The following is a 24,905-nucleotide window of genomic DNA, read 5'->3' as shown; positions in this document are numbered from 1 at the left end:
AGCATGTGGGGAGGCTGTGCAGAGCTGGTCTTGGGCAGCTGGAGCTCTGTGGAAGGCAGCTGTAAATCCTGGTACCTGTCCTCCACCATCTTTATAGGCCCCGCCCTTATGCTCCTTGCACCTTTCCCCCTCCTCAGAGAATGTCAAGACCACTCCCCCCGGGCTATTTAAACTTCTCCTAAAACAAACAAACAAACAAACAAACAAACAAACAAACAAACAAACGCGTGGTTTTCCCCGGGCCACCGGAGAGCGCAGGAGTCCTATTAAACCTGGGTATCTTTTAGTTTTTGTTTTGATTTGGCTTGGTTGGGATCTATTTATTTATTTATTTATTTATTTATTTATTTATTTATTTATTGCTCGGCAGAGAGCTTGTGTTAGAAAATATTCCTAACATCTTGGAGGTCCCACGGAAATAGAAAATATTCCTAACAGCAGCCTGAGATGGAGTAGAAGGGCCGGGTCCCTGTTGGAGAGAGGACACCTGCGAGAGGTGTTTGTAGGGGTAGGGGAGGTAGAAGCACCGACTCAGGACACTAAAAAGAGGCCGCGTGAAGAAGACGTCTCCGGAAGTGGGGTGTATTGTGCCGGGTCAGGAGGAGCCGCTCCAGGGAACGAGGACAGGAAATTGCGCCATTCCCTGTTGGACTCGGGGAGCCGCGAGGTTCTGAACTGGGTGCGGTAGACCGCGCTGTGAGATCGGGGACCTGAAAATTCCTCAGAGCCGCAGATACCGGGGAATTTCCTGGGAAAGTCAGCAGTGCGGTGGCGGGAACCGCAGCCCAGCGGCCCTGGAACCTCCCAGGTCAGAGGAGCTGCGGGGCTGGGACCCAGGAGGGAAGGGACCGGGGCTGTGCTCGCTGAGGCTGCTCAGAAGAACTCGGCTTTCAAAATTATGTTGTGAATATCTTTCGGTTGTCGATAAGGTTGAGATCCTATGAAGTGGGGTTTAATCGTGATTTTTTTTATCTTATGGTTGTCAGAATATTTTCACAAAATAATCTCGTAGAGCATCCGCAGTGTCTGTAGTTTGCAAACGCGTTCTCTTTCATACTGTAACAGTTACAAAGCTTCTGTTTTTTTTTTAACTCCCGCAGTCCACTACTTCCCTACTGAAGAGTGGCCTTCAGCGCGAAGAATAGCAATCCCCATAGGTATCAGTGAAATGATATACCTCTGTATATTTGATTGGATCGGAAAATAATACACTATAAATCACCACAGTTATGGTTGTAAACATTAGCATTTCCTAAGATGTATACACTCTGTAGTAAAAACAAAATTCAGAAATGTGTCTTCATATGCTTAGCTTTCTGAGTGAAAAATGAGGACACAACTGCTCCATCACGTGGTTATCATAGGTATGAGGGAGAAAATAGCCAGAGGCATCTGCGAGGGTCCAGAATGGACTGGTGCTTGAGAGAGGGGAGGGAGGGAAGACTGGACAGAGATGGAGGCCAAGAGATCACCTTAGCCATTTGACAAGGTCCAGGCAAGCCCAGTATGCATGCTGTGAGAAGATGCTATTAGGCCATAGTATTTTTATAGACAGAAAACTCCTTATAGATTAAAACAAAATTAGAAAGTACCTTTTGAGCTCTCTTTCTCCCTCTTTCTTTGTCTGCCTCTCGATCTTCCCTCCCCTTTACGCTTCTCTCAATAAACTCCACACTCAAAAAATAAAAAAGAAAAGAAATGACCTTGATTAATTATGATTTTACACCTGTATCAGAAAAATGCCTCCTTAGTTCAAGAAATGCACTCTGCCCACGCACATGTGGCCCGAACTGTCCTTTTCTATTTCAGGGTTTGTTGACATTCAGTGCTGTGACGGTGGACTTGGAGGAGGAGTGGGAATGCCTAGGTCCTGCTCTCGGGCACTTTTGCACAGGTCTCCTCTTGGAGAAGAGCAGCAGTCTGGATTCTGAAGATCAGGATAATTTCCTTAGTCTCCCTTGCTTCTCAGGGCTCCTGAAGAGACTACTCTACACATCTGTGAGCTGTGTGTGAATGAAGAGTCACATCTCATAGAATAAAGTGATATCCTCAGAGACAGACACATTTTCATGATATTTTCTCTCTTTATGTTTATTCTTCTGGCAGGTGTTATCATCTTTTTTCTTCCATTAAAAGTTCCAGGTTTTTTCTAAAGAATCTCTTTTTCAAATGCGGGTCTCACATTGTGAGTCAGTCCTGCTCACCTGGAAAGCAGAACAAAGGCCTGGATGGTGAAGAGAGAGGAGGCAATAGCAAAGGGATCCAGGTCTGTTACAGTGATTGAGGAAGGGGTGGGGTAGGTCTCACGGAACAGTAAAACCAGGACATAAATTTGCTTTTGGCAGATTCTAGTACATTAATGATTATGGAAATTTTCACTGAGAATAATATTAGATTTGGTAGTATGGATTTCCCATTAATGGCTGTGTAGTAAGCAGTCAATTATTCTCCGTATTTGATGAGTTATGAGTTTCTGAAATAGCTCTTCCCCATTGAAGCCAAAGTTTCTTTGGCCCAGGTTGAAAGCAGAACCAGGCTATGGGTGTGAACTGAGCCATTCATTTAAAGGCAGATTGAGTATTTGTATGTGTAGCAGTTATCAGTACTGACTTCCTGTCTAGGGCCTGTGACTTTCCTTTTGCTCTTGTGCAGGTTCCTTGTACCATCCATGTACCTCCTTCTGTAGAGCTGGCCTCATACTAAACCAGAATAGCTTCTGGTACCCATGAAATAGTATTGCCCCTATGACACCAGTGGGTATGCCTTGCCTGACAGATTGGGATTACGTCACACGGTATCCAAATCTGGTTATGGCCCCCTGCCCCAGCCTGCATAGCATTGTCTGACAATATGACTGTTAAGACCTGGGAGTTCAGGATATCTGCAGACAGGGTGAGTGGTCTGACCTGAGCTTCCTCAAGAAGGTCCACTTGACTTCTGACTCTCCTATGTTGTCCTCTTTGAATTTTTCTGTCTTTGTTGAATTATGTGTCCTTCTTTTGTAGTGTTTGGTTTAGCTTTGTGTCTGTTCATCTTTATTATGCTGAGGTATGTTCCTCCTGTTCTCGAGAGCTTTTATACTTTTATACTGCCACAGGGCTTTCTTGTATCTATTGACGTAGTCATTCAAGTGGCCTGCGGGCCACGAGGGCCAGCGGGTCCCAGGCAGGGAGCCACACAGTGGGTGAGAGGCAGAGACAGATGGGCACGCCATGCAGAGAAAGTGGGTATTGATTTAGTGGGTTATGGATGGAAAAGGAACTGGAGAAGGGAGAAGAGCAGGGGAGGAATGGGGTGGGGGAGGGAGTGGGTGGGGCTTGTCTCTTAAAGAGACATGACAGACCATTACACTAGAGTCATGGTGTTGTGTGATGCTCTCCTCTATTAAGACATGTAAATTAAATTAGAGACCTTAACATGAGGAATTTGTGTAACAGTGAATACCACTTTGTATCGCTGTTCTGGGTTCAGACCATCAGTGAGACTTGACCTTCCCGCTGCCACATTGGCCTTCAAATTTCATCTTAGAGTGAGTGTCTTGTTTCTTCAACTGACCCATGCTACATAATATATTCTGGCAATATGTGTTTTTAGTTTTATAATATAGGAGGTTGATAATTCTGTTCTTTGTAAGAATCCATTTCTTCAGTTCTGATTTATTTGTGTATGACTTTCCATAGCATTCCATGAGGTAACACTGGCATTATTGCCATGCATTTCAGTGTTCCCTTTCCAGCTCCAGTTCTAATGCATATGGATTCATTTTTTTAGTTTAGATTATGTGAACAATGCTTTGTCAGTACTTTAGTCTCTTCACAGAAACTAGTCTGTCGTGTTGAACCACTGTATTATCTTTGAGTCTCTATTTCATAAATTCTATATAACTACCAACATCTTCCTGCATAGTATTTCAGATTGACTTGTTCACCAGCTTGTAAACACTCAGGTTTGTAATTATGGACAAATGTCTTTTATAACCGGTGCCTCTTGCTAACAAAAACTTGTCAATGTGTCTTTGTCACCCCCACTTCTGTGTGATTGTCTTTTTTATTAACTTTATTATTATCATTATTTATTTATTTTTTTTTAGTTTTTTTTTTTTTTTTTTTTTTTTTNTTTTTTCTTTCCAGACAGGGTTTCTCTGTTTAACAGTTCTGGCCATCCTGGAATTTGCTTTGTAGACCAGGCTAGGCTCAAACCCACTGAGACCACCTGCTTCTGCCTCCCAGGTACTGGGATTAAAGGTGTACGCCAACATATCTGGCCTGTGTGATTGTCTTTCATGACCTGCTCTCACTCTGACACACTAAAAAAGTATCTTCAATGCTCCATAAACTCTGTCTCACTGTTCCTTGATTTAAGTCTCTTCAGTAGCTAATTAAGAAACAATAAACCAAGTTCTAGAGAGGTGACTCAACTGTTAAGGGCACTTGTTCCTCTTACAGTTTCCAGGTTCTGTATTATGTACCTTCCTTGGGACTTAACAACCTTCTGGACCTCAGATTCCAGAGGATATATTGTGCTCTTCTGGCTGCTGCAGGCTCTGCAAGCATGAGGTGTACAGACCTAAGTTGAGGCATAGACACTCATCCAAATAAAATTAAGATTAAATCATCCTTCAAAGAAAATATAAGCGATCTGGAAGGGTTCAAAATAAAATAACAGTATAGAAATGAACTTGGAGGTATCACTATTAGTGAGAGTAAATGTGGATCTTGGATATGTGGTGGGATTTCTAATACCTCATGTCAACAAGTTAATGATCCCTATGTATGATAAATAAATAGCGTTTTGTTTATGGACAGAGGTTTTATCATATTGGTTATGTAGTTAGGAACACAGAAGTAACTTCTGAAAGGATCGACCCTAATTGTACAGGATTTATAGTACAGGAGAATGCTGTCACCCAGCATTGCATCAACAGAGAAGTCTTTGATGGAAGCAAAGTGAGTTGTATTAAACCGCACAATTTTCTTATTCTAAGGTGCCACCAGAGGCCTTAGATCTCAGTTCTCCTAACTGATCAGTCTGTTGTGGTGTAGAAAGGTCACATTCCCACTCCAAATAGTTCATGATTAGCAAACAGGACTCGGCAGTTTTTTTGCATCAGTAAAATAAGTTGGATTAAGGACTGTGTATTAATTGACACACACAGAACAAACTGTTCCATACTGTTCGTATATGAAACGTGCTGAAACCAAACACATTGAGTGGCGTTTTCACTGGCACACTAAGATCTGTGGTTTGCAGTTGAGCTTCTGAGGTCCTGAAGGTCGTGCATGCTCCTCTCAGGAGAGTTAGCAGCATCTGGTGCTCTTTACTGGAGCTTTTGGTCTTGCAGCATTTCACCTTCATCCCTCCATTGCAGTCAAATTCCAGGTTGCTGATGAGGCATATCCCTTTTCTATTGCTATTCATGAGGTCCTCCTCCTTTCATTAGTTTAAAGATAATGAGTTCTTCATGTGTCCTCTGGTTTGCACTGAATACGATTAGTGGAGGCGTTGAGTCTCTTTCCTTCCTCTAAGTTGAGGATTTCCTCCTATTACTTTATATTGTAGCTTTCAGAGCTACATGTTGTTGTCTTTGTATTGCTTTATTTATTTATTTTAAGATTTATTTATTATGTATACAACATTCCTTCCATGTATGCTTACATGCCAGAAGAGGGCACCAGATCTCATTATAGATGGCTGTGTGCTACCATGTGGTTGCTGGGAATTGAACTCAGGACCTCTGGAAGAGCAGTCAGTGCTCTTAAACTCTGAGCCATCTCTTCAGCCCTGTATTGCTTTTTTTAAATATATATTTTAAAGCCTATTTTATTTTAGATTTTTGATTATAGGGTTTCTTCCAGATAGTCCTGGCTATGCTGGAACTTACTATGTAGACCAGTCTGGCTTTGAACTCACAGAAATATGCTTGCCTCCATTTCCTGATTGCTGGGTCAAAGGTGTGTGCCACCACTGCCAGGCTGTCTTTGTATTGCTTTAATAGTCCTGTTATACTGTGAATTTATTGACCTCATTTACTTGTTTTTCTTTTTTTTCTCATTTTTCTTGATTAGCTCATTGACTGTTGTAAATTCCTCAAGGAATTTATAAATGCTTGTACTTGGTTTCTGGAGACTTTAGTTTCTTTATATATCTTGATCTTTGAAAATTCTCTTGATTGCTGTTTGCATTTCATCATTTAGAAATTTGAGTCTCTTATTCCAAAATCATGGGAAAAAGTTGAGCAATTCTGCTGAGGTCATAGGAAAGAAACATAGGATACTTCTGCCCCGTGACTGGGTAAGATGTGTTGGGAATGAAGTTAGTAATAAGAGGCATCTGCTCTCCTTTTTTTTTTTTAATATTTATTTACCATGTATACAATATTCTGCCTGCGTGTATGCCTGCAGGCCCGAAGAGGGCACCAGACTCACCAGACCCCATTACAGATGGTTGTGAGCCACCATGTGGTTGCTGGGAACTGAACTCAGGACCTTTGGAAGAACAGGCAATGCTCCTAACTGCTGAGCCATCTCTCCCGCCCCGGCATCTGCTCTGTTATATTTACCCTAAAGTTATTCAATAAGAAATCTTAGATTTTCTCACTACCTGTCAAGATATAAGATGATACAAAATGAGCCGGGCGGTGGTGGTGCACACCTTTAATCCCAGCACTTGGGAGACAGAGGCAGGCGGATCTCTGTGAGTTCAAGACCAGCCTGGTCTACAAGAGCTAGTTCCAGGACAGGCTCCAAAACCACAGAGAAACCCTGTCTCGAAAAAAAAAAAAAAAAAAAAAAAAAAAAAATAAAAAAAAAAAAAAAAAAAAAAAAAAAAAAAAAGATGCTACAAAATGTAACTGACATGTGTATGCATATATACAGTAGTTCTATAATTATGTAAACATAAAATCTATTATCCACACATGCAAAATCAATGCCCATTTCGTGACCTGGAATTAGCATGAGATATACAATTACATAAAAGAGAGTAGAGAGATGTCTCACAGTTCTACTTTCTCTTGAGAGTGTAAAGTTAATTCCATAGAGGAAAATGGTAGCAGCCAGGGACTGAAAGACCTCAAAGTTGTCACAATGAATATTTATTGTCAACTTGATGTATTAAGAACTGCCTTTAGGCTAGAGAGATGACTCAGATGCTAAAAGCACTTACTGCTCTTGCAACAGACCAGGATGTCATCTTAGCAGCCACATGGTCCGTAGTCACTCAGTACCTCCAGATTTTGTGGATCTGATCCTCTCCTGACCTCCCTGGACTCCATAGGTGCAAGTGGTACATATACATACTTGCAGGTATGTGAGTTGGACCTCTTCGTTGGGTTAGAGAAGGCAACAATGCTGGACCTGATCTATCGGGGAACCAGCCTCAACAAAAATACCTCCTGCTAGAGTAGAGGCGTGGGATTTAGAAATATAGTAAAGAATATGAAGAGGTGAATGAAAGTAATAACTGAAATTTGCCAATGTTTAACTTTTAATTGCTTTAAATACACCTGACCCCAAAAGGTAGGAGTAAGACAAAACATTGTATTAACATAATACAAGGAAATGAACATACCAATTGAAGGCTACATCCATAGTTAAGCATTTTGTTGATAGAATAAAATAAGTCATGTTCACACCCTAGACCCAAACATTCTGTAGGCAAACCACTCCCTGGGTAGAATCCAAAGTTATCTCCTAAGAGAACTGAAGCCTTAATTGGAGACTTAGACTTTTGTTTGAGGTAAAACTTCTACTTCTCTATACTTGAAATACAAGGTCTGACTGTTAACCACACTTGTTGACAATAACACTGAGAGAACAGAACTCTCTAGTCTAAATCTAGGTGGCACCTTTGAGGTAGAAACCTTGAAGGACTAGAGGTAAATTCCGACTCTCTGGTCAATGTGGAAATCGGCTCACATTTTTAGGCTTCCACACTGATACAGACTCAAATAATGGGTTTTGGCAGATAACGTAGGAGTGAAATCATCAGTCCTGCTTCTTTCATGTCTTTAGTTTTGGGACCTTCTGAGTTTAACTAAATTTGCCTGTCTGAACATGGGTTGGGGGTTACTTACTGGATCCTGGGCAACTCCTAAATATCTCAACCTCTGAAATAGACACCAGTCTACTGTCTGCTGTGAACTTCCTGTAGACCCTATAGACATGCATTTAGGGTGCCTCTCAGCCTTGATGGAATGTTGATGGACTCAATCTCATGAGGCATTTTGCAGATGAACACAGAGGCATATTCAGGTCCAGACATTTTTTTCACTGCATGTTCTCCATTCTCTGGTTCTGGTTCTTCCGTATTTCTACTAGGTCTTCTAGGATGTTCCTTTGAGCAGGTTGTTCTTTACTGATAAGCTCCTGAAGAGGAAAGTCTAGAGGATAGAAAAGATGGGTTCACGTGTTCTTATGTAAGCTATGTCTTATGCCTTTTGCAGGGTTATTAAGAAGTACAGTATCTTATACACAGTTCTAAAAATTAGAATGGGTCAGTGTTCACAAAAGTTTATAATACAGTGAGATAAAGTATAGAGAATTTGATCAGCGTTGTACAAGGGAACACAGGCGATCACAGCATCAGAGATCAAGCACACCTAAGCCTTGGGACATATATCTCCAACCTTTTATGTTGTGAAGAGTTGGGCCGTCTGGGTCAGAAGTCACAATTCCCAAGTTCTTTGACCGTTATTGGCACATAATCCTGGGGTAGAGGAAGAATAGTATTCCTACTCCATACATCAGGACCTCAAGGAAAGCCTAAGATTAGGCATCATAATTCCTGTGTTCTATTTAGCATCCTTGATGCTGGCATTATTTAATACCTTAGTATGGATTAGTATTGTTTTCTGTACTAACATCTGAGCACTTCAGTAAGAAAACTAACTGATGAAGGCTGAGTGCACCACTTTACTTTTCAATATAAACAACAATTTAAAAGAAAGTTTGCCATTAGGACCTTTAAGGAAAAAAACAGTAAGGGCCCCTGTAGCGCTCATGACCTATTTATTATATGACCTGTTCTTGATCAGGTTTCAGAATGTGACATGCATTCTTTCTCTGAGAGAGAATCTTTAATCCAGTAGAAAATATTTTCCTGTAATTTCTTCTGGTCTGTAGCCTTCATAAATCACTGTGATCAGGCATCTTGGCGAGTGCTTTCTGGGGGATCAGAGTCCATGGCAGGTAGGTCAGGGAGTGAGCAACCAAGTGCGTTGAATAGAAAGCAAGAAGGTCAGGGAGTGAGCAACCAAGTACGTTGAATAGAAAGCAAGAGATCACATCCTTAAATTAACCACAGTCACTAAGGAGGGGGAGGGAGAACTAAGGTGGCTTGAGGATCATTTTTTCTTAGAGCCTGTCCACAGGTGTCATACTTTATTCAATATTGTTCCAGCAACTAATCTTTCCAAAACACTGTGACCAACTGGACACTTAGGTTCAAATATATGTCAATGAGAGATATTCTCATCCAAACCAATATAATCAGTCTCTTAATATTCATGCTGTAATTGTGTAGGAACACACATTTTAGAGGATTTTAAATCAGTGTAGAAAATAATACCTTTAAATTCTTGTTTGGCTTTTCCATCTGTTGTTTCTGAGACAGGGTCTTACTCTGTAGCCCTGACTGAACTGATATGAAGAGCAGGTTGGCTTCCAACTCACATGGATCTTCCCAACTTTGCCTCCTGAGTGCTGGAATTAAAGACCTACCTCACTATTCCAGGCTTCAATTTCACTTTTATCTTTTAATATTGCTACTGTAATGCAGCAAGAATTTAGTTCATTTGTTTGACCTATCCTTTTTTTTTTTTTTTTTTTTTTGATTGAATGATCCAGCTCCGTGTACTGAAACTCTGGTGTTTGTCTTATACTTGCTGTATCTTGGTGGACCTCTCTCCACTGAGTTGTATTAGGCTTACAGAGTTCTCTATTTCTTGTTTCATTATTTTAGGGATTCCTTCGATTTCCATCTCTAGATTGCAGTGTTCACATCCTGCATTGTCCTCCTTATTTCCTGAGCCATTTGCTGGCGTTCCCTTGCCCTTCAATCAGTTTGTTCCTGTCCTCTTTGATCTCTGGTGCTTGTTTCCTCTTTATGTCCCTTGACTTTGTTGAAATGACCTTGATTGTATTTTGAGTTCTTTCTCTTGAATTTCATTCACATTGCATTCCTTAGGGAGCACTGGTATTGCATAGGTGAACTACTGGTAGAGGATTTCTCACAATCTCTGCATATGTCAAGCTTCTCCCCTGTATGAATTGTCTGATGTATCCTAAGATGTTGTTTCTGGATAAAGTGTTTGCAATATTTATTGCATTTGTAACTATTCTCTCCTGTATGAATATTATGATGTTTTCTAATTCCTGAGCTGCAAATGAAGAATTTTCCATAATCAGTAAATTTGTAAGTTTCTCTTTAGCGAGGGTTCTGTAATGTCCTTTGACATCTGATGTCTGAGAAGAGCACTTATTACCTTCTGTACATTTGTTAGGTTGTTTTCCACTTGCATATTGTTATGTTCTTTGAGTTGTGACAAATGCAGGAAAGACTTACTACATTCTGTACATTTATAAGGTTTCTCTTCTGTATGAGTTCCTTTATGTCTACTAAGGTTGAATATATCTTGAAGCATTTTTTATGCTTCTGGCATTGCTGTAGTTTCTTTCCTCTTTGGTTTTGTTTCAGGGTTGGTTAGAATCAAAAGATTTATCATTCTCTATATTTTTGAGTTCTTCCTTTCTAGTGTGGATTTGTAGGATTTGACTAAGGGTGGAGCACAAATTTAAACATTTTACAGTCTTTCTGTTTAGGTTTGATGTTTAATAGAAGCATCTCTGTGGTTGCTAGATCTGTACTTGTTGCAGTTTTCTGCAGTATCACTTTTGTTATAAAGTGTACACTGGGAAGATTCATAAATCATTTTGCCAAGCTCATTACATTTACAAGTCTTCTTGACAGAATGCTTTGAGCTGCGATTTAGGGCCTTCTTATATTTAACCCACATCTGATAGGTGTCTGGAAAATTAGGACTGTTAAGGATAATAGGGATTGATACACGAGTAACAGATTCAATATCTGATGTTTCCTTGGGAAAAGTAAGCTAGCAATTCTTTAGAATAGAGTTTATCAGCAGAGGCCTTTTGTGATTCACAATCACTAAATGTAAGCACAGAAGAACCTCCTCTTAAAATGCAGGGAACGATAACAGACTTTTCATTCTTAGCTAAACTTCACACCTTGCAGAAGGTCAGATAGTTGATTGAACAAAAGCGAACTCTGAGAAAGGGCTCTCTGAAGCATCATATGAAGGAAAATTCTCCATTTTCTTGTGTATGCTTTTGAGGCACAGTCATGACATGTAGCATTGGTCAGCTATGAACTATTTAACTAATGCCCTTTGACTCTTTTGCTCATCCTCCTCCTGCAATGAACCTCTTGCTTATACATGTTGCATGAGGCAAGTTCTCTTAATGGTCTACCCTGGCTGGCCAGATGTACCCATTGTTTGCCATTTCATCCTTACAGACACAGCGTTGTCGATTGCTTTGCATTGTTGGTAAGTTTGAGTTTCCATCATGTGGTTCTTACCATAATTTTTTTTTTTACTTATCTTATGGTTGCCTGTTTATTGTCTCATAAAGTAATTCTTTTTTTTTTTTTTTTTTTTTTTTTTAAGACAGAGTTCCTCTGTGTAGCCCTGGCCTTCCTGTAACTCGCTCTCTGTAGAGCAGGCTGGTTTCAAACACACAGAGATCCGCCTGCCTATACCTCCTCAGTGCTGGGATTAAAGGTGTGTACCATCACTGTCTGACTGTAAAATAATTCTTAAGATAATCTAGTAGAGCATTTGCATTGTCTGTTGTTTGCAAACAATTTTCTCTTTGCTATTTTGGCAGTTCCAAAGGTCCTGAAATTTAAATTCATCCATGCTTTCTAACTCCCCTGTGTACCAATTGGCTAAGCAAGAGAGTGGCCTTTGCCTTTGTAATGCCTGCATTACTCTCTAAGATACAGTTCGTGTTACTGTACCATTTGCAAGCTGGGTAAGGGCCCGGAAATTAAAAGAACACACAAGAGACATGGGTCATTCATGAGGAGATAATGTCAAATGCCATTTTTATTCAACTTTAGGAAATCCTTTATATACCTAACTGCTGCACAATGAAATTCCCTCCAGGCAGGTAGGAAATTTACCAAGTCCAAAATGGAGTAAACAATGGCCCTATAGCTAACCTCCAGGAGGGCAGAGGGAGCACAGGAACAAGCAGGATGTTTACTGGAAATTGTAACAAGATGTCTGGCCAGAAACTGTCCTCAAGATGAACCCTGAGGGGAGAGGTAGACCTTTGGACCCTACAGCCTCTGTGACTGTGCATCCACAGAGAGTTTGAGGATAATAATCACATCTACGAAGCCATGTAGATCTGACTAAACAGATATTATTTGGAGTGCCATACATGTGGTTATAAACATTAAACAAATCTTTTACTCCCTGTTAATTTTACATCTGAGACATATACAGTCTAGTATATAAAGAGAGCATTCAGAAATTTCTTTATATGCTGTCTGCTTAGGTTACCCCTTAGGTCCAGGGAAGCCAAACATGCTTGCTGTTAGATTATATCACGCTTCACTACTTTCAAATTACTAAATTCACTTTAGATGAAAACAAAATTGTAAAGCATCTTTTGAACATTCATGATCATTCTTCTGTGTGAGAAAAGAATCTCTTCTGTTGAAGGAAAGCATTCTGCCCATGAACAACTCTCCAAAGTTTTTTTTTTTTTTATTTTATTTTATTTCAGGATTTGTTGACACTCAGTGCTGTGGCTGTGGACTTCTAGGAGGAGTGGGAATGCCTAGACCCTGCTCACAGGGCTTTTTGCAGAGATCTCCTGTTGCAGAGCTGCAATAGTCTGGATTCTGATGGTGAGAAGAGTTTTCATGCTGTCTGCTTTCCCTCCCCAGGGCTCTTGAGAAAACCACTCTGCATGTGTGGGAGCTGTGTGTGAATGAGTCTCACATCTCACAGAGTAAAGTGAAGAGACATTTCTCATGATATTTTCTCTTTCTTTGATGTTTTTCCTTTGGACAGGTAGTAGTATCCTTAGTTTTTGTTCCTTGCAAAGTTCCAGGTACTTTCTGAAGAATCTTTCTCCTGTGCAGGATTCACATTGTCAGTCAGTCCGGCTCACCTGTGAAACAGAACCTAGAACCCTGGATGGAGAAGAGAGAGGAGACAGTAGCAAAGGATCCAGGTATGATAGAGGGACTGAGGAAGAGGTCAAGTGACTGTAGAGACAGGACATGAAATTGGTTTTGCCTCATTCTATTTTATCCTAAATGATTCTAGAGAGTTCCCCTGAGAATAATCCCTAGATTTCTCCTATTGTAGGAGTTTGAAGACTGTATGTAAATGCTAATATTCCAACACAAATACAATTTTCTTTGACTTTGCCTGGGAGTTTATGCTGCCCCTCTACTATTATTATAACTGGTTGTAATTTTATACCAACATCAAGTGGTTTCATTACTATTGTTTCAGTATGGTGTTTAGTTAGAACCATTGAAACCTCTTGGTTTGTCCTGCACACAGAGTTTTCGGAGTATTTTGTCATTCCTTCAGGTTCTGTGTCTTTGAGGGTTAATTTCTCTATTTTCTAAAATAATGTCATCATGATTTTGATCAGAGTTGATTCATATCTCTGCACGATATTAGTCTCTAGCTACATTGCTTTCCCTTTGATATCTTGTCAGTCTTTAACACTCAATGGTTTGTGTTACTTCAATTTTTACATATTTTGAAATTACCTCTGGGTTTGATCCTGCTCTCATAATTTATTCTTTTTTTTTTTTTTTTTTTTTGAGACAGGGTTTCTCTGTGGCTTTGGAGCCTGTCCTGGCACTAGCTCTGTAGACCAGGCTGGTCTCGAACTCACAGAGATCCTCCTGCTTCTGCCTCCCGAATGCTGGGATTAAAGGCGTTCGCCACCATCACCCAGCTTGCTCTCATAATTTATGATGTCTTTGTGATTTTATAAATTTTAGGAAGTTTTTTTACATTTACATAAAAAAGAATAGCTGAAAATTCTTGGTACATATTACTAGAATCTTTACAGAAGGTCCTTTTATATTTTTTCCATGTTTGAATGAGAACATGCGATCAACAAATCAATAGTCATTATGTCTCTGAGAGAAAAGGTTTTCTAACTGAAGCTGATACAGGTCTGCTCCCACTGGGAGGGTTTCCCCAGTGCAGGTGTTTCAGTTATGAAGGGAAACGTATTCCTATAATCTGGAGTCAAGGGATAGCACAATGTTAACACTGTACAACAAACCTCACAGAAGAGATTTTTTTTTTTTTTTTTGAGAGGGAAAAAGTCAAGAGTCTGTCTGCCTTTCCTCTGGCAAGAAGCATCTGAGAATTGAGCAGAAGACAGTATTTATCTAATGTTTCTTTGGCCCACGTGGAGCTTTCCAGGGTGGCATTTGGTGTGTTTTCAAGTTCAGAGCTTGGGCCTTCTACTTTGTATGGCAGAGCTTGGCTGCCTGTATCTGAAGGGGCTTGGTCTGCCTATTAGGGCAGTTAGAGTGACCTCGGTATGGACTCTGGTTGGAGATTCTCAGTGGTGGGACCTGGCCTATAGCATGCTTCAAAGAACTTTTATCCTCCTTTTTTTTGTTTACTGTTCAGAGTTTTGAAAGGTTTGTGACATCATCGTTTTGCTACTTCCTGCTTAATTTGGCATCAGAGTCCTTCAACAGCAGGATATAAGCCTCTGGTGAAAGACCCCCAGTGCTGGGGAGACTCTTACTCAAGTCTCGGGATAACACGACCCCCCCAGTAACTCACGAGAGACCGTCCTTGCTGCAATCACAGGAGGTTTAATCATCAGATGAGACGGGAACCAGTGCACTAGGGCTGAGACTTATAACCCATGCTGTGGAAGAGTTCGACCCCAAGTGACCTGGAGAAGGGGTTTTTATAGGAAGAAACCACAGCCCAATAATCCGGAAAAAGGCAGGGAGGGTGTCACCGAAAATCAGTGGGGACAAATCCCTGCCTCTCAAGATCACTCAAGGTCATAATCACCTAGTTCCTGAAACACATTATTCCAAAAATACCAATGATCACAAGGGGGAAACTCCCTGTTTCTCAAGATTATTCTTAAGATTACAATCTAACTTTATCTTCAGCTAGTTCCTAAAACATAATCACTGAACTGGCTAATCCTAGATTCCTGATTCTCTCTACTTGCTTAGATTTTTGGCTATTTTCTTCCTGCTGGTGGGGGGGTGGTCTGGATTTATCCAGGTCTTTCACTTTATCATTTCATGAAGGTAACTACTATCTCCTGCCTCTTGTTATACAAACATTGCTACTCCTCCAGTACCTATTTTTTTAATACTATGTCCATTGAAAGCTCTTGTTCCCATACCATGATCCTTTATATAGATAGTTTAGACCTAATGTGTCCACATTAAATAGTGTTTCATCTAATGTACATATTAGACTTTTGTGTGATGAGAACCTAATTGTCTGTATTACTTCTTCCTAAACCATTCAGTGTTTGTTTTCTTTTCTGACCTGCATTGCTTTCACTTAATGAAAAAAATCCCCTTATTATTTTTCCTGGTTGTTTTCTGTGCTCTGGAATCTCTTTCTGAGAGTGTTTGCTTATTACCAAATAAGTATTTAATCATGTTTTCCTATAGCACTTTTAGCATTTCAAGTTTTCCAATGAGTTCCTGGATCTACTTCATTTTGATTTTTGTGTAGGGTGAGTGATAATGGATCTAGTATCACTTGTCTGCTCTGTGGTTTCTTCTGAGTTCTCTGTTCTGTTCAGTTTTCCACGTGTTTATGTGTAGAACCACACTGTCTTGTCACTCTGTTTTATGATATTTGATCAGATCTCTAGTAATACTCTTTTTTAGGGATAATTTTGATATTTGTAATTTTTCTGTGTCCATGTTGCTAGAGCCCGTGGACCCCAACATAGATAACTATATTCCCTAACTGGACTGGTATGGAGCCGCAAGGAATAATCAGACACAGCTTACACAGTCATCACGGAAGGGCATCTCAGAGTTCTCTCCTTTTCCTGAAGATCTCCCTGTGTTTATTATCAAACATCTCTTAATCCTCCTCCTCAACCGAGGTGGATACCTCATTAATATTCTCTTTCCCAGGGAACATGCGGCTAAGGACCGCACCTGCCATTAGGTCATCAGCTTCAACAAACAGCTCTTCCCAGACAATCTACATTTATAGCAAAGAAAAGGAATATAACATATCCTGGCTATGGTTATTGTTATTGTCTGTAGGTGTACGTGACCACCTCAGGCGGGCCTATGGCTCCAGACCCTGGCTGCCATGACATAAAGAAATATGGGCCTACACCGTGTGACTGTTTTCCATAACTACTTTTGTGGAAAATATGAGTATTTGCATCAGTTATGCTAGTTGCTATTAGTAATATAACCATGTGTGGGAAAATTTTCACTTGTCACGAGTTATCAGAGAGAAGGGCACCTCATTAGAGAAAGATGCCTCTATAAATCTGGCTACAATTTTTTTATTGATTGAAGGGGAAGGCCTAGCCCGTTGGGGGTGGTCTGCTGATTTTACTTGATTCTATAGAGAAAGCAGACTGAGCAAACTATGGGGAGCAGGCCAGTAAGCAGCACTTTTATATGGCTTCTGCCCTAGCCCCTTGCCTCTAGTTTCCTGAGTTCTTTTACTGGCTTCCTTCAAAGATGAACAGTAATAAGCAAGTCTGAGGCAAATTAACTCTCTCCTCCCCGACTTGGTTTTTGGTCATAGTATTTCATAGCTGCAGTAGAAATCCTTACTGAGTCAACACATTTCATTCATCAGTTGTGTGTTCACGGAAGTCCATTTCTTTGTGTACTATATTGTACTATTTCTTTTTCCTTATAAATTTCTTCCTATGAGTGAATTCATCACTATTTTTGAAGCAACATGATATCTTAAATTTTTATTCTTATCATTAAATAGTGATTTTCTGTTTTTAAAAATGATTTATTTATTTAGTATGTATACAGTGTTGTGCCTGCATGCATGCCTACAGACCAGAAGAGGGCACCAGATCTCATTACACATAGTTGTGAGCCATCATGTGGTTGCTGGGAATTGAACTCAGGACCTCTGGAAGTCTCTTAACCTCTGAGCCATCTCTCCAGCTCCTGAAGGTGTAACTCACAAACAATCCCACACCAGTTTGGAATTATGATTAATAGAATGGTTATTTTAAATTTAAGGGGGAAAATTTACAGATCACCATCCCAGACCACAGCCCTCTGCGCAATCAGGAAGGGAGCCTAGTCGCTGGAAGAGGAGAGTGAGAGGAGGGCAGGGCGGTGGCAGCTTTTTTAAAGAGAGAGACCACACCCCTAATGGGCTGGTATCTCAGCAGCTATTGGCTGAAGGAGTGGAAAGAGCTCCTGCAACAAGCTCCTTGTGTTAGTTTTATACTTTTCAATAATACATGAAGCACCTAGCAAATTTAATAATTACCGTAGTTTCTGTATCAAGTTTTTTTGTGTGATCACATCATTCAAAAGGAATTTGGTGCCTATACTGTGTTTTTAATCTTAATTCTTTTTCTTTGTTTAAATTCTCTGTCTCATTCTTCTGCCTCTGGATTCAGTGATGCTGGAGAACACAAACATCTTTCTCTTGTTTTCCTGCTAATGCCGTTCATTTTTTCCTTGTGCTGTGCTATTGGCCTCAGTCTAACACATGTGCCTCTTACCGTGTTTAGCTGTGTTCCAACTCTTCCTGTTTTCTTCAGAAGTTTAATCACAAAATCTCATGACATTTGTCTCATGACATTTCCATTCCTACTAGGATTTACATGTCATGGGGGTTTTTAATTCATGATTTTTATTTAATATTCTGCTAATTTACTTCTCTCTAGTTAAAATGGTAGTTTTTTTGTTTTGTTTTTTTGCATGTTAGATATAGTCTGGCACTCCCTAGCTTTCCTCAATTCCTTATGTGAAATCCTTATTTCATGGATACTTTCTCTCTGATTTTTCTATATATACTTAACCTCCAATTATGATCTGCAGTGCTGCTTGAGTGGATGACCTTTATCTTACAACCTTCATATGCCCTTTCTTCACGAATTTTAAGAGCCCATGTTTTTGAGTGCAATGATAAGGTTCATAGTCATTTCCCTCCCACTTTATATCCTCCCATGCTCTGCATTCTGTTGGAATTTTGAGATTTTTGATATCATGTAGCTTTTCTGCATCTTTTTATGTGTTTTGGCATTGTCCATAACAAAATTAGGTTAGCTCTAACTTGACCTTTTTATGTGAAATTTCAACAAGGATTCGAGTCTTTGTTCCTGAGACAGAAATGCTAAGAACAATTAGAGGAATGAATTCTTCTCTGATAAATGAACCCCAGGTCAGTGTAATATCTACAATTTTTTTAAAAATTGTTTTTATTGTTAAAACCTTTCAAGGCCATGTTATTAAAAGTGTTTATTTTCTATTATTTACATTTTTCTTCTTAAGTTCCCTGTCCACCTTTTGTTAAATTTCATGTTATTAAATTTTATTAATTATTAAGTTAAAATTAGTATAGTTTTGTGTATGTATATCAGTATATTTGCCTGAATGTGTGTGTGGCAGGGGTGGCTATGTATGTCTCCTGCTTGTAAGGTTCCAAAAAGAACATTGTATTTCATAGATCTAGGCTTAAAATCTGTTTTGTAATTCCATGAAGGTGCTGAAGGTGCTTTGAAACTGAGCCAAATTCAGAAGGACCTAGTCATTCTAGAATCCAAACTGGACACCAAAATGGCAAATGTAGTTACTGTACTTTATCTGTTGCTCAGGTCTTAGAAAACATAACAAAATTCATGAAGAAGGGAGACCTCATAAATGTTAGTGTAGTAAGTCCTATCCATTGTTTATGAAAGAGCAGCAATGCTTATGTCCTGACACATTTCTACAGAAATTCTAGAAAACTCTTGTTTATGCCTCATCTGTTTCACAAAAGTGTCTCTTATTTTTTAGTTCTCTGTTACCTCAGAAATCATTTTGTCCATCATCATGTGGTACATTAGTGATTTTCCATTACAGGATCCTTTAACATTTAGGGATATAGCTGTGGACCTGTCACAGGAGGAATGGGAATGTTTAGACTGTGATCAGCGAGCATTGTACATGGATGTGATGTTGGAGAATTATAAAAATCTGATCTTTGTAGGTAAGAATGCTCTTTTTCTAGATTTCCTGATTAATCATTTGTATTTTTTGTATATTTGTATATTTATATATTTGTATATTTATATATATATATACACATACACACACACACTCTCTCTCTCTCTCTCTCTCTTTTTCTCTCTCTCTGAACTGTATAGAGAATCCCAGAAATAAGGGAAATTCTAGTTAGCAACAAACATTTTTCATGATATCTCCTTTTAATTTTTCTTGTGTTCTCTGCAAGAGGTAAACATTGCCACATTCTCTCTGATCTTCCCAGTCCTCCTATCTAGTTTTTAATGAAAACTTCAAAGTTAAAAGAAATTAAGTAGTAAGACTAAGAAAATATATTTCTGTGCACTTTTTCTAAAAAATAATTTTTTTATGTGCATTTGTGTTTTGCCTATGTGTATGTCTGCAAAGATACCAGATCCCCTGGAACCAGAGATACAGCTAGATAGGAACTGCCATGTGGGTGCTTGAAATTGAACCCATATCATCTGGAAGAGCTGTCAGTGCTCTTAACCTCAGAGCCATCTCTCCAGCCCCCTGCAGTACACTTAATAAGTAGAATTTTTTTTGTATTAAACTCTTCCTATCTCTGATTTTTTAGACTTAGAAAGCTTTAAATTGAAGAAGAACTGTTATAGGAATATCCTTGTTTATCTATTTAATTTTTGACATGTCGTCACTGTGTTTAGCACTAGCACAGAATGACTTTACTTTTGCACTTTCGAGGCTCAAGCAAGAATATATGGCAAGGTCCAGGCTAACCTAGGTTACACAATGAGTTCTTAACTGCACAGTGTGAATGTGTGTCCAAAACATAAAGAAAGAAGTTGAGAAACATCCCTTTTTGTTTTTTCCAGAAAGGGTTTCTCTGTAAAACAGGCCTGGCTATCCTGGAAATCGCTTTGTAGAATATGCTGTCTTTGAACTCACATAGATCTACCTGCTTTTGCCTTCACAATCCTGGGATTAAAGACTTGTGCCACACCACTTGGATAGCAACACTCTTCATATGAGCCTTCACAGAGCCTCTTTCTCAAAGTTCTTACTGCTGCATTACCTATTTGTCTTTGCTTCTCTAAGATACAGTGTTTAGCTAAGAACAAGAAGGTAATTTTTGTCTTTGATATAGTTCGATTGAGGCACTTGTGAGCATCCATTTAATGACTGTGAAACACAGAAGGACTCTGGTAAGAACTCTGTCCCTGAGAATTACTAGTTTACCCCTCTTAGGAAACTTAAGAAAATATGTTATTTAATTTCTTACTCTACCATTAATCCCTATTATCCCTAACTGCACTCATTTTTCAGAGACCCATCGCATACATGGTAAATATGAGAACATCTTGGATCAAGGCACAAAGGATATCCTGCACAATCCTGAGAATATCCAAGAGAAGTTGTATATTTGTAATAAGCTTGTCAGACTGATTGAATCCTTCCAATGTAGACCTCATAACACAAGTGATACTGCAGAAAACAGCAACAAGTACAGATCTGGTAACTATGGAGATACCTCTGTTGAAACAGTAAATATGAAGAGACACAAAAGTGGAAACACTCGAGAAGATCCTTGCAAAAATGAGGACTATGTGAACTGTTTTAATTTGTATTACAACATTAGCCAAAATCAAAGAGTCAACATAGGAAAGAAAGAACACAAAAAGATAGCATATGATAAATCTTTTGACTCCAAACATAAAATTATGCTGAAACAAACCAATAGAGCAAAAAAAGGAGACCAAAACAAGAACTCTGAAAAGTGCTCTAAGTTGGACTCAAACATCAGTAGTCATCTGAGAGCTCCTAGAGGAGAGAAACTCTATAAATGTATGAAATGTGATAAATCCTTTCAGCAGTTGTTCCAACTCAAAGTACATTGCAATTTCAAATGTAGTGAAAAAACCTACACATCTCTTAAAACTCCTCAGAGAATTCATATAGGAAAGAAACCACACAAATGTAGTGAATGTGGCAAATCATTTATGAGTACGTCATATTTTAGAATACATCAGAGAGTACATAAAGAAGGGAAGAAACCTTACCAATGTGGAGAATGTGACAAAACCTTCATCGAGAAAAACAGTTTTAGAATTCATCAGAGAATTCATACAGGAGAGAAACCTTACAAATGTAGTCAATGTGACAAATCCTTTATGTTTAAAGGCAGCATAGTAGTTCACCAAAGAGTACATACAGGAGAGAAACCTTACCAATGTGGTGAATGTCAGAAATTCTTTACGCAGAAAAGTGGTCTTCGAACTCATGAGAAAATTCATACAGGAGAAAAACCACACAAATGTAGTGAATGTGGCAAATCATTTCTGAGTGTGTCGTATCTTAGAATACATCAAAGAATACACACAGGAGAGAAACTTTACAAATGTAGTCAATGTGACAAAGCATTTATCCAGAAAGACTCTCTAATAACTCACCAGAGAACTCATACAGGGGAGAGACCTTACAAATGTAGTGAATGCAACAAATCCTTTACCAGTAGGTCCTTTCTTAGAAGACATCAGGAAATACATTTAGAAGAGAAACCTTACCAATGTGGTGAATGTGACAAATCCTTTACGGAGAAAAGCAGGCTTAAAGCTCATCAGAAAATTCATACAGGAGAGAAACCACACAAATGTAGTGAATGTGGCAAGTCATTTGTGAGTAGATCATATTTTAGAATGCATCAGAGAATACACACAGGAGAGGAACTTTACAAATGTAGTCAATGTGACAAAGCATTTGCCCTGAGATGCAGTCTAATAAGTCATCAGAAATTACATACAGGCGAGAGACCTTATAAATGTAGTGAATGTGACAAATCCTTTTTCAATAAGGCCGCCCATAGAATCCATCAGAGGACACATACAGGAGAGAAACCTTACCATTGTAGTGAATGTGACAAATCTTTTACACAGAAAGGCAGTCTTAAAACTCATCAGAGAATTCATACAGGAGAGAAACCTTACAAATGTAGTGAATGTGAGAAATCCTTTACCTATGGCTCAGAATTTAGGAAACATCAGAGATTTCATACTGGTGAGACACTCTACAAATGTTTTGAATGTAACATATCGTTTACCCATCGTGAATTTCTTACAATACATCAGAGAAAGCATACAGGAGAGAGACCTTACAAATGTAGTGTATGTGACCTATCATTTATGAGTATCTCATATCTTAGAAGACATCAGAGAAGCCTTACAGTTGAGAAACCTTATAAATGTAGTGAATGTAACAAACTCTTTTCCCAGAAATGCCATCTTAAAACTCATCAGAAAATTCATATGTGGGAGAATCCTTACAAATGTAGTGAGTGTGGGAAATCCTTTAACACTGACTTATGTCTTAGAAGACATCAGAAAGTTCATACAGGTGAGAAACCCTACAAGTGCTATGAATGTGACAAATCCTTTACCTATGGTTCATTTCTTAGAACTCATCAGAGAATTCATACAGGAGAGAAATCTCACCAATGTAGTGAATGTGACAAGTCCTTTTCGAGTACCTCGTATCTTAGAATACATGAGAGAAACCATACAAAAGAGAAAAAGTCCAAATAATAATCAGTGACACATCTTTTATCCAACCTGAGAACACATGAAAGAATTCATACCTGAGAGAAACCTTTCAAATGCACTGTATGAGAAAAAGTCTTTACTTGCCTTTCACATGTAAGAAAACATCTAAAAATTCATACTGGGGAGTAATGAAACCATTTGAAATGATGTGGCTTCTGCTTTCTCCAATTTTTACTTCTTCAACCTGAAATAATTCATAATGAAGACAAAATGGAGACGTCTGAAGCCCTGTCTTTGGTCTTGTGTAGCAATATCCTAGGAACTCAGATGATCCATTCTGAAGGAAAGCTGATTAAGGCAGGAGATAAGCTGCTTAAAATAGCTTCAAGATGATGTGGGATTGCCTTTCCTATTCTGTGAATATGTTTTATTACCATTGGTTAATAAAGAAGCTATTTTGGCCTATGGCAGGCAGAATAGAGCTAGGCAGGAAAACTAAAGTGAATGCCAGGAGAAAGAGTCATGGAGACACCATGTATCTGCCAACAGAGAAAGATACCAGAATCTACTGGTAGGCCACAACTTATTGGTGGTACACAGATTAATAGAAATGGGTTAAGATGTAAGAGCTAGCTAGGAATATGCCTAAGCTATTGGCAAACAGTGTTGTAATTAATAGTTTCTGTGTGATTATCCAGGTCTGGATGGCCAGGAAACAAATGAGCATTCTCAGTTTATATCAAGATATCCCTGAAACTGACAGGATTCAGTATGTTTAACTGAAATGTCAAAACTTAGACATAACTCATGCAACTCAAGATTGGTCAAACTGAACCATCAAGATAGGATGCTCCTTAATCTGTATGTATCCCTGTAGGTGTGCAGTATGTTTCAGGTGTCCAGTATTCATAAGCTATATCACATGCTCATTTTGAGTTTGAGGATTGCAAGTACCTTTGTGTCCTCTGTGCTCTGATAAGCAACTCTCCCCATGTTCCTGCAACTCCCAATAAAGTTCATTGATTTAGCAAGTTGAATTTGGTTCTGTTTTCAGTTTCCAGTTGGGGTGAGTAGTTGGATCTATATGTTGTATCTCCCCAGGAAGTGTCTCATAAAACATGCAGTGAACCCATTTATTAATTTGTCCTTGAAACTTGTAAGTGGGAAACTGATAATAGAGCCATTCTGGGTTTTGACCTCTTTCAGATTATGATCCTTTCATTGGAGCTTCCCAAGATAAATGAAAAACCCTAAATTCTGATTGTTTTAGGAACTGAGACACCACTTCCGTCTGTCTCCTGGCAAGTCTACCCACATGTTAGTATGCCCACATTCAATTACTTGGAACTGTAGTATGCCCACATTCAATTACTTGGAACTGTCTTAAGGGGTCACAGCATTAAGAAATTTGGTAGCACTATATTAGAGAGAAGGAATTAGAGCTAAGTAAGGAAGATTGTGCTCGATCATCCTGGAATTATTTCCATGTTAGTACTTAATTGTGGTAAGAAGGCCTCCACAGGAACGGAATGTATTCTTGGGTTGAGTCAGAGGGCTCTTCTCTGCATTCATTGAGGAGTAAGAGTGAAGTCTGCAAAAGGGAAAATGAAAAAAAAAAAAAACAGTTGAAAACATGTCAGTGGCAGATACCATCCAAACTGGGTTTTATACTTGAATAGACTCATGCTACTTTCCCATGATTCAACCAAACTCTGGTGCCCCTCAGAACAATTCTCCCTGTGGATAAATACTATAGTCTGTTGTATGCTTGTGTATTTCTGTAATTTTAACACTCCATTCTACAGGCCTTAAGAAATTGAATTTCTGGTCCTCATATTTTTTTTTTTTTATAAAACACTAATGTTCGCATTCCAGTCTATTCATAAGGAACTGGAACTCAATAAATTGCTTCACTAAGAACTTAACTTCAGCTTTATTTTCGTGTGTAAATTTTCCAGAAACCTACAATCTAATTTCAAGTGCTCCTTCATCTTGATGACCTTGAGATCGTTGACTGAATACACCATGGGTTTCTAGTTAGTATCTTGATAAAATTTTTAACTTGTGTACAGTGAAAAGACTTCTCACAGTAAAGTATACATTACACTATTTTTCTTT

General features: G+C 39.0%; 1 protein-coding gene across 1 annotated transcript; it reads left to right on the top strand.

Moving 5' to 3' along the window:
* Positions 1-617: 617 nt before the first annotated feature.
* Positions 618-24,712, top strand: LOC126494172 (zinc finger protein 605-like). The gene is given in 8 exon segments (XM_050131407.1): positions 618-808; positions 11,687-11,800; positions 12,816-12,939; positions 13,177-13,268; positions 18,373-18,451; positions 19,132-19,258; positions 20,578-22,565; positions 22,567-24,712. Coding segments are annotated over 6 exon segments (2,562 nt in total). The 5' UTR covers positions 618-808; positions 11,687-11,800; positions 12,816-12,936; the 3' UTR covers positions 22,840-24,712.
* The last annotated feature ends 193 nt before the right edge of the window (positions 24,713-24,905 follow it).

This window comes from Alexandromys fortis, unplaced genomic scaffold (genome assembly GCF_014885135.2).
Source record: "Alexandromys fortis isolate MF-2015 unplaced genomic scaffold, M_Fortis_MF-2015_v1.1 scaffold_351, whole genome shotgun sequence".
In the NCBI taxonomy this organism is placed as follows: domain Eukaryota; kingdom Metazoa; phylum Chordata; class Mammalia; order Rodentia; family Cricetidae; genus Alexandromys; species Alexandromys fortis.
The sequence above is the reverse complement of the archived record's forward strand: the minus strand, read 5'-3'. Positions and strand labels throughout refer to the sequence as shown.